At 37.5% G+C, this 11,213-nt stretch overlaps 1 protein-coding gene across 1 annotated transcript in view; it reads right to left on the bottom strand.

Annotated features, from left to right (window-relative positions):
- The window catches only part of LOC110456190 (microtubule-associated serine/threonine-protein kinase 3-like), a 105,005-nt gene that overhangs the window by 60,231 nt on the left and 33,561 nt on the right, over positions 1 to 11,213 (bottom strand). Inside the window, 1 exon segment of the mRNA XM_021506768.1 lies at positions 695 to 914. Coding sequence (XP_021362443.1) covers positions 695 to 914 — 220 coding nt within the window.

The following is an 11,213-nucleotide window of genomic DNA, read 5'->3' on the forward strand; positions in this document are numbered from 1 at the left end:
CTGTTTCTTTGTATTGAATCAAAAGCAATGCACTGACGATGACTGCACTAAAGATTAAATACAAAGATCACATTGATGCTGGGTACATTTGAATCAATGTAAAGTAACTGTCTTTGTCCTTTGACATTCTATCCTGAAATAATCTGTCCTGCAGACAGCTGATCATAAAACTGAACAAGACTTGCAATAATTATGTGCACTATATTGTACTTGCTGAAAATATAGCAAAAATATGAAGTGGATTTTCTTTCAAATGGGACTGCCTTAGGTTTTTATTTGAACATTTGCATTGGGCATGTGTGTAGTGTGAGCTATGAGGTTGTTAATACGAGTCAAACATCTGTTAGATTCTGATTCATGTTCTGGAATTACTCTAGTTTATTGAGCCCAAGTCTCAAGATTACCAAAATGCAATAAAATCTAACATTTGTTCCAAAATCACAAACAAGCAAATTGGAAGTTAGTAATTGCTTAGAACATGCAGAAAACAATGGAGGCAATATTGCTGTAATACTCGCAAAAACCTTCAGAAACAAGCCATATCAAAGACAGGTTGGGTTTTAAAGGGAAAGTTTTCCTCAAGGTATTGTATGGACACTAAAATTAGATGGACAAACACTGAAATGCATGAAATATGTCTGATTCAGAAGGGAGACAAACTTTCACGTCAAAGAGGTAAAGAAGTTGTACTCACTGTGGCCTAGATGGCCCGAAGCAGAAAGGTTGGTGGGTAAGCCTGTGGGAGTACTGGGAAGGCTTTCACGTCGTCTATGGCCTCTGTAGTCCTCTGATAAGGTACGCTGGAGACGTCGTATCCCACCGGGCATGTGTAGACCCAGGGGGAATTCATCCTGGGTGGATCGCCGTATCCGTGGTGACACGGGGCCTGGGGATCCGGTCATACCACTATCAGACTGTAACAGAGTACAATTAAAGATTATTAATTTTGTATTTCAAACCTTAAAATAGATTTTCTTCATCATGCAAAGATGAAAATTGGCTTATGGACAAAAAGACTGAAATTCAATTTTTTAATCCTTTCCTTGAAGAAAAAGAAATTAAAAGGTTGCATTACACAAAAATTCTGAAAAAGGCTGAAAATGATCATCACTACAACTGCTCATCATAAGAACTGTACAGATTCAATGACCCGAAGTATGAAGATCTATGACAATAATCTGAAAAACTGTCATGGACTATCCTGATTATACATTTCACTCTGCATTTCACTGGCATATATCAATATGTCTGTTAATTCAAAAACACAAAAAAAAACATTGATATCAGAATTATTTAGTGGTTCATTATATTGTTTTAAAATATCTCACTTGTTGGAGATGTGGTCCAGCAAAAACTACTGTATACATATGTGAGCTGCTTCTTCTTTCATTATATATAATTGATATTAGACCTGTATCTCTGATCTTGCAACTCATCACAGTATTTGGTTTTAAGTACAATCTCATTGAGGGAATTAAATTTCATGTTATGTATGATCTTTTTTGGAACAACTGGACATGAACATGTGTGTAGACGACAGGGGACCAATTTTACCACCCCACCTACGATACCCAACATGTTTTGTACATATCTACACATGGTAACATGGAGGAGATCTTAACACCAGCCCTGGCACACAGCCCCCCTATTACTCATGCCATCAGAATGTGCCTCTCAAGGTGAACGATCCTCGGCAGGTTTTCTAGGGTAAACATGGCCAGTATCTCCAGCCCACCTCTCCCTTGATGGAGTCTGATGCTGCTAATGTTAGACCTATCACAACCAGCTCCAGTGCCCTGGTGTGTCATTGTCCACTGGGTTTATATAGTTGTTCCCATGCATAAATAAATCACCAAAACTACATAAACCAAAGACTGATTGGAACCTGTTCAGAGGTGCCTATAGTTGAACACTTAGTTTATACTGGTTGCCCTATTATGCGGGTTTATGAGTTGACAATTTGTTTTAATGTTTTTCAATGAAACAATTTCATTACATACTTATTATATTGCAAAACAAATCATAAATGAACCGAATCATTTCTGGCCAAATAAGTTATCCTATATAGCTGCCTACTCTAATTGTTTACGTTCTATTGTTCACTTCACAGTCAAGTCAGGATATAAGCTCGCCCTATAGACACAATATAGATACTCTTAGCTTACCTATTTATCCTATTTTTTCTAAAAGTTACCTTAAACAGTTATATCAGTTTGTTTGGCCTTATAATCCAACCATGTTTAGTTGGTAAACAACCTCTATTTTTAAAGCTCCTCAAGTCAGAGATCTTTTCTCTGATAAACCACAACCCATAAACAATGTTTAAACAAAAACTGAAAAACCACATGTAGTATTCCATCAGACTGCTTTCAAGTCTCTAAGATTATGGAGTTGAGAAAGTCTTGTAAGTTTTAATCATGTCAAGGGTAGATAGACTTGCTGAAGTCAATATAAATAAGTGATATTATGATCACCGAGATGGTTCAACAGTCTATTATATTACATTGCAAATGTCAGAAACTAATCATTTTATTTTTGCTTTAAACTTCACCATTGCATCTGTTATTGAAGACAGGATATCAATGAGTTTGAAGATTCAAATGGGATTTATATTGTTTAAGTTTGTTTGGTTTGTTTGTGTTTTACATCCTATTAACAGCTATGGTAATTTAAGGATGTGCCAGGTTTTGGTGGTGGAGGAGAACCGGAGTTCTGGAAGAAAAACCAACGACCTGCGGTCAGTCCCTGGCGACAGCCCCATGTAGGCCTTGAACCGGCGACCGAGTGGTGGAGGGCTAGTGGTAGCAGAACTAATGATGTCAGACACCTTAACCACTTGGCAACCCCAGCCCCTTTTTGAAGTATTTCAATATGGACTAGATATAAGATATTGATTTTTTAATCAATTTTAATAATTGAAATTGAAAGAATTAATCAGTGAAGTCGCAATTCCAAAACATTACTTTCACAATCGAATGCAATTATCTCCTCTTGAAACCACAACAGATGAAAACAACCATCCTGTAAATCTTTTCATGGAAAGAAGCATGTGTTGTCCTTCATGACCTTCAAAGAAAGACAACCATCAAAGTAAACCATTTCAAGTTATCTCCCCTTGTTATCTCCACTACTGAATGAGAGACTTTGCTCCGTTTGAGTCCTATCTTTCCCCATTATCTCCACAGTCTGTAATCCTAGTCTATAATCTATAATCCTCATTAACGGGCATGGCCGGGTTGCATAACTTGGCTACAGTAGGAACACTTAATAGTGGGTTAAGGTGCATGCACCTAGATACCTATCTAGAAAGCCATAGGAAAGCATGAAAGTTCTGTGTATCATCCCCACAGCCTGCCCTGGCACAATACAGTCAAGGGTATCCTGCATGTATGTGTATATACACATATCAGTACATTTCATTACAAAATTCACTTTTACAAACAGAAATTCTTTAAATTGGGCATGTTGATGGATACTAAAATATTTTCAGAATGTCACTTTACTAACTTTTACTAGATATGTCACTTTACTAAAGTTTACTGTCACAGACACAATTAATCAAAGTACCATTTAATTCTTATAATTTAGATCAATCAATGAAAACATCAAAACAATCACAAGAACTGTTAGAGCATAGCTTGCCATAGTCAAAGAACTTTAAAACAATCATGAGAACTGTTAGAGAATAGCTTGCCATAGTCAAAGAACATCAAAGCAATCACAAGAACTGTTAGAGCAGAGCTTGCCATAGTCAAAGAACACTAAAACAATCACAAGAACTGTTAGAGTATAGCTTGCCATAGTCAAAGAACACTAAAACAATCACAAGAACTGTTAGAGCATAGCTTGCCATAGTCAAAGAACATTAAAACAATTACAAGAACTGTTAGAGTATAGCTTGCAATAGTCAAAGAACATCAAAACAATCACAAGAACTGTTAGAGCATAGCATAGCTGCCATAGTCAAAGAACATCAAGACAATCACAAGAACTGTTAGACCATAGCTTGCCATAGTCAAAGAACATTAAAATAATCACAAGAACTGTTAGACCATAGCTTGCCATAGTCAAAGAACATCAAAACATTCACAAGAACTGTTAGAGAATAGCTTGCCATAGTCAGAGAACATTAAAACAATCACAAAAACTGCAAAAGCAAACCCTGCCAGAGTCAAAGAACATCAAAACATTCACAAGAACTGTTAGAGAATAGCTTGCCATAGTCAAAGAACATTAAAACAATTACAAGAACTGTTAGAGCATAGCCTGCCATAGTCAAAGAACATAAAAACAATCACAAGACCTGTTAGAGCATAGCTTACCATAGTCAAAGAACATAAAAACAATCACAAGAACTGCTAGAGCATAGCTTGCCCTAGTCAAAGAACATTAAAATAATCACAAGAACTGTTAGGGCATAGCTTGCCATAGTCAAAGAACATCAAGACAATCACAAGAACTGTAAGAGCATAGCTTGCCAGCCAAAGAACATCAAAACAATAACAAGAACTGTTAGAGTATAGCTTGCAATAGTCAAAGAACATCAAGACAATCACAAGAACTGTAAGAGCATACCTTGCCAGTCAAAGAACATTAAAATAATCACAAGAACTGTTAGAGAATAGCTTGCCATAGTCAAAGAACATTAAAACAATCACAAGAACTGTAAGAGCATAGCTTGCCAGTCAAAGAACATCAAAACAATCACAAGAACTGTTAGAGCATAGCTTGTCATAGTCAAAGAACATCAAAGCAATCACAAGAACTGTTAGAGCATAGCTTGCCAAAGTCAAAGAACATTAAAACAATCACAAGCACTGTTAGAGCATAGCTTGCCATAGTCAAAGAACATCAAAGCAATCGCAAGAACTGTTAGAGAATAGCTTGCCATAGTCAAAGAACATTAAAACAATCATGAGAACTGTTAGAGCAAAGCTTGCCATAGTCAAAGAACATTAAAACAATCACAAGAACTGTTAGAGCATAGCTTGCCATAGTCAAAGAACATTAAAACAATCACGAGAACTGTTAGAACATAGCTTGCCATAGTCAAAGAACATAAAAACAATCACAAGAACTGTCAGAGCATAGCTTGCCATAGTCAAAGAACATCAAAACAATCACAAGAACTGTTAGAGTATAGCTTGCCATAGTCAAAGAACATCAAACCAATCACAAGAACTGTTAGAGCATAGGTTGCCATAGTCAAAGAATATAAAAACAATCACAAGAACTGTTAGAGCATAGGTTGCCATAGTCAAAGAATATAAAAACAATCACAAGAACTGTTAGAGCATAGCTCGCCATAGTCAAAGAACATCAAAACAATCACAAGAACTGTTAGAGCATAGCATAGCTGCCATAGTCAAAGAACATTAAAACAATCACAAGAACTGTTAGAGCATCGCTTGCCATAGTCAAAGAACATAAAAACAATCAAAAGAACTGTTAGAGCATAGATTGCCATAGTCAAAGAACATCAAAACAATCACAAGAACTGTTAGAGCATAGCTTGCCACAGTCAAAGAACATTAAAACAACCAAAATGGGTAAACAAAAACACATTCAATGAAATACATTGTTTTACCTAAATTGCCAAATATCAGTTACTTCCCAGTACATAGTTATATTGAAGGTGATAGAGTTTGAAGGAATGTCAACATTTATGCCAAAACTTAAACCTTGCAATGCCAACACATCGGGATTCGGGCTTCTACTCCTTAAATGGGCATACCAATAATCAAATGTTGATTATCACTTTTCCATGTCTGTGAATGGTTAAACAAAAATAGAAGTCGTGCATGCCACAGTGTGATAAGCCAATTAATATCACCAGCCTCAGAGTTAATTAATATGCAAGAAATACATTAAATACACAAGTCAAGATCTTCGAATAGATGCAGTTTATACTTATAAGTATACAGGAATAATACAAAGCCCATCGAATGACCTTGACCTTCATAACAAGGTCATGAAAATGGTACACAACATTTCAAATAAAATCAATTGTAGTATTAATACAGCAATCCCATTTAATGCCCTTCAACTATTTATCTGGTTACTGAGGCAGTATTATTTTGGTAATATGTTTATGTTCAAGTTGGGGCAGAAAAGTTTGGTTGTCAATACAGTCACCATGAGTATTATCGGGAATTTGGAAATATCATGTCAGCTGATCTGACAGAGAATTAGGTAACTTTATTATTAGATTCTGTTCCGCTATTCAGCACAAACCAACAGTTTTAATTTGTGAGCAAGGATGCTTAAACTGAGTCTGCATTTATGGATAATCAATATAATTGAAATGAATTCCAGAACTGGGACAGGCTGCAACATGAACAGAAATGTATGTGACCGTTTACCAGGACCGAATTCCATTATAATGTTATGACTCTTTGTTCTAATGGTGCAACATCCAGACCCAGTTGTTCAAGCATGATAACCTTTACAACACATTGATGATTAACTTTATATAACAGACCTATCATCTTTCCTGGTCTGTGATAATTATAAGTGTATGAGTAACTTAATCGACCTTTGACCTCAGTATGAAAGTCTGAACATTCCGACACATATGACCTAATCTTGTCTAGAGATAATATAAATGACCTGTACAAGTTCATGAATGATTTGACCTTTGAACTCTGTATTAATTAAGAAACACCTGAGACAGTACCTAATTAATGATGTGTGCAAGGACATAAAAGCTTGACCTTTGAACCCAAAATTAGGAGTTACTTGACCTCAAGCAATTGTGAGATAGTGTCAATGACCTGTACAGTAACATAAACTTGACCCCTGAACTCTATATAAACTTATGAGTTATCTTAATTACCTTGAACTCTATATAAACTTATGAGTTATCTTAATTACCTTAACTCATTATGAGATAGTATCAGTGGTCTATACCTGTATGTGGACATAAAATGACTTGACCTTTGAACTCTGTATGAAGGCCCTTATTTGAAGATTGTGAATGACCTATTAAGTGTTTAGTAAACATACAACCTTTAGCGTGGATTATCTTTGTCACAAGTACTGTATACATCACCTTGGGAGACACTAGAACAACAGCTAGGTAACTAATAAAGCATTTTGACAGGTCCTTGACAGATCCTGTCATGATACTTGCCTTATATTAGTGTCTTTATTTCCCTTTGACTGTCGATAGAAACTCTTTCAAAACTATACTGAAGTCATTTCCATTCTATCTGAAATCTCCTGAAGTGACTGTTGTTCTGATTTATCATGTTTTCACTTCCTTTATATTTGAAATACCCTGAGAGCACCCACCCAGTATTTAATTATGTTAAGTACTTGAATTTTCAACATGGTTGGATTATTAACACTGACCTGCTCTATCTGACAAAACATGATAACCCAACTACTCGGTAGTGAAGCGGACATAAAACGAAATCAATCAATCAATCAATCATCTGACAAAACATCATCATGACTATTACCATGTAAGGATCAGATGGGAAAACTTTGCAAGATACATACAATTATATACAGCCAATATTATAATGGAGTGAATTATACACCAAAATAAGAGTGTCTTTTTAAACAAGTGTCCCTGCGGGTCTATAATTTGTTCTGACAGAAATTACCAGGATGACATGAATACTAATCACACTGCAATACAGTGCTAACTGAGGATTTTCTTTCTAAATGATTTGGTTTAATAGACATACTTGAGTTGGTATTCACCTAAAGATTTGATCGAGTTCTGTGAACCTGAACAATGGACTTAAAATGCTTGTAGGTAACTTTCACTGAGTTACAACACAGAACTAGGTAACTTACACTGAGTTACAACACAGAGCTAGGTAACTTACACTGAGTTACAACACAGAGCTAGGTAACTTACACCGAGTTACAACACAGAGCTAGGTAACTTACACCGAGTTACAACACAGAGCTAGGTAACTTACACCGAGTTACAACACAGAGCTAGGTAACTTACACCGAGTTACAACACAGAGCTAGGTAACTTACACCGAGTTACAACACAGAGCTAGGTAACTTACACCGAGTTACAACACAGAGCTAGGTAACTTACACCGAGTTACAACACAGAGCTAGGTAACTTACACCGAGTTACAACACAGAGCTAGGTAACTTACACCGAGTTACAACACAGAGCTAGGTAACTTACACCGAGTTACAACACAGAGCTAGGTAACTTACACCGAGTTACAACACAGAGCTAGGTAACTTACACCGAGTTACAACACAGAGCTAGGTAACTTACACCGAGTTACAACACAGAGCTAGGTAACTTACACCGAGTTACAACACAGAGCTAGGTAACTTACACCGAGTTACAACACAGAGCTAGGTAACTTACACCGAGTTACAACACAGAGCTAGGTAACTTACACCGAGTTACAACACAGAGCTAGGTAACTTACACCGAGTTACAACACAGAGCTAGGTAACTTACACCGAGTTACAACACAGAGCTAGGTAACTTACACCGAGTTACAACACAGAGCTAGGTAACTTACACCGAGTTACAACACAGAGCTAGGTAACTTACACCGAGTTACAACACAGAGCTAGGTAACTTACACCGAGTTACAACACAGAGCTAGGTAACTTACACCGAGTTACAACACAGAGCTAGGTAACTTACACCGAGTTACAACACAGAGCTAGGTAACTTACACCGAGTTACAACACAGAGCTAGGTAACTTACACCGAGTTACAACACAGAGCTAGGTAACTTACACCGAGTTACAACACAGAGCTAGGTAACTTACACCGAGTTACAACACAGAGCTAGGTAACTTACACCGAGTTACAACACAGAGCTAGGTAACTTACACCGAGTTACAACACAGAGCTAGGTAACTTACACCGAGTTACAACACAGAGCCCAGAGAGTTTTTGGCTAGATAAGTACACCTGCATACACCCAATGACAACCTAGCAGCAATGAGAACAACACAGTTGGAAGTAATATTCAGACATAAAATGAAACAAGTTGCTTTTCTTCAAAAAGGAAAGCAATACATGGGGCATAATTGTGTGATAAAAAGTGTGCGAAGTACTGTGTTAGGTTGAAGTTGTTGTTGTATTATACCTATTAAGTGTACATTTCTGTAAAAGTGTTTTCATGCCTTTCTAAGGCTAATCACTTTATCATTTAATCTCTTTATGGTCAAGGATCAATTTGATAATTAATATCAAGTAATACAAGAGGCCCAAAGAGCCTGTATTGCTCACCTGGATATCTAAGTTATCATGGCAAAATATTCTCCAAATGAGATCCAAGGGAATATGCCAGACCCCAAGGCCAATCCTTGTAGCATATCTGTATTAAATTTTTCATGCCCAGCAATTTTTTGTATGGTTATGGGGTGGTAGTCTCAACTGTTTCCAAGCTGTGACTCAGAAACTAGGTCTATAGGTTGTGGCCAGACCCCAGGATCAATTCTAATATCATGACTTTTTGCCCAGCATTTGTATTTATAGTTTTGGGGTGGGGATCTCAACCGTTTCAAAGTTATGACCCAGGGGTTAAGTCTGCAAAAGTGGGGCCAGACCCTAGAGTCATCCTGGAAGCAACTGTGCATTCTTCTCTTTATACTCAGCAATTGTATATATGGTTATACGGTGGGGATCTCAACCATTTCCAAGTAATAAACTGTTTTTGGCCCCACCCCTTAGCCCGGGGGTTCAGCAACAAAATTAGTACAATTTTGAATCCCTACCTTCCATGAATGCTTCCAATCAAATATGGTTGATATCCATGGCACAGTTCTACAGAAGAAGTTGTTTATAGCAATATAGCCAAATTGCCGCATTTTGGCCCACCCCTCCGCCCCCTGGGGGGGTCATCTCCACCAGTTGTACAATTTTGAATCCCCACCACCTAGGGATGTTTCCAGTGAAATATGGTTGATATACATCTCTTAGTTCCAGAGAAGAAGTCGCTTAAAGCAATACAGCCAAATTGCCCCCTTTTGGCCCTGCCCCCCAGCCTACTGGGGGGTCAGCCTAACCATTTGAACAATTTTGAATCCCCACCACCTAAGGATGCTTCCAGTCAAATTTAGTCAAATTCCGATCAGTGGATAAGAATAAGAGGTCATTCAAAGAAGTTGTTAACGTACAAACGACAGACGACGGACGGACGACAGACGCCACCGTATCGCATTATAAGCTCACCTTGGTCCTTCGGACCAGGTGAGCTAATAAGATGATACAAGTTTCACTTACACTTTTTATGACAAAGGACAATATATATATTGTCAGTCTGATTACCAGTAGATGTATGTAACAAGAAATCAAACCAATTGTCAATATATCTCCCCTTTCTGGAGCTCTAAATACCCTGTGGCAGTAAACAGGTGACCACACTTATCAGCCTAACCCAGTTCTGCAGCAGCATTAATTTGGTGTTTGTGTCCAATACCCATCAATTTAAGCCTGTCCTTTCCAGGCATTTAACTGATCTTTTAAGTGAAGTTACAAGGGTAAGAGCATGCATGAAGTCGCTAAAAACGATCAAATTTCTTAACTCACAGATATATTATCTAGGTCAGGCTCAGGCCAAACACATTCTGACACCTTGACTATTCCTATCTAATCTGAACACTGAGTATTCTGACACCTTGTCTATTCCTATCTTATCTGACCACTGAATATTCCGACACCTTGTCTATTCCTATCTTAACTGACCATTGAATATTCCGACACCTTGTCTATTCCTATCTTATCTGACCACTGAATATTCCGACATCTTGTCTATTCCTATCTTATCTGACCACTGAATATTCTGACATCTTGTCTATTCCTATCTTATCTGACCACTGACCACTAAAGTTGAACACTATTTGATTTCTTACTAAGTAAAACATGGCTATTCAGTCATCCTGTCTGATCTGACCTATATGTTGTGTCCGATCAGTAAGATTCCACAGTGGTGTTTTTACACATTCAATACGCAGGAAGTCCTTAGCGACAGAACTTGTTTTTAGATTAGTTCAAAGAGAACAAGAGGCCCAAGGGCCTTAGCGGTCACCTGAGTTATATCATAGGTACTGGTAGCTTTATTTTATTGTTTAGATGTGATGTGGAAATCAGCATGTAAACTAAGTGAAATACAATACTTGTCATGTCATCAATGGATAAGAATTTGAAAATATTGGTAAATGTTCCCTTTGGGGCCCCGCCCTAGCCCCTGGGGATGGGGCAGGAATCC

The sequence above is a fragment of the Mizuhopecten yessoensis genome, unplaced genomic scaffold (genome assembly GCF_002113885.1).
Source record: "Mizuhopecten yessoensis strain PY_sf001 unplaced genomic scaffold, ASM211388v2 scaffold8561, whole genome shotgun sequence".
Lineage (NCBI taxonomy): Eukaryota > Metazoa > Mollusca > Bivalvia > Pectinida > Pectinidae > Mizuhopecten > Mizuhopecten yessoensis.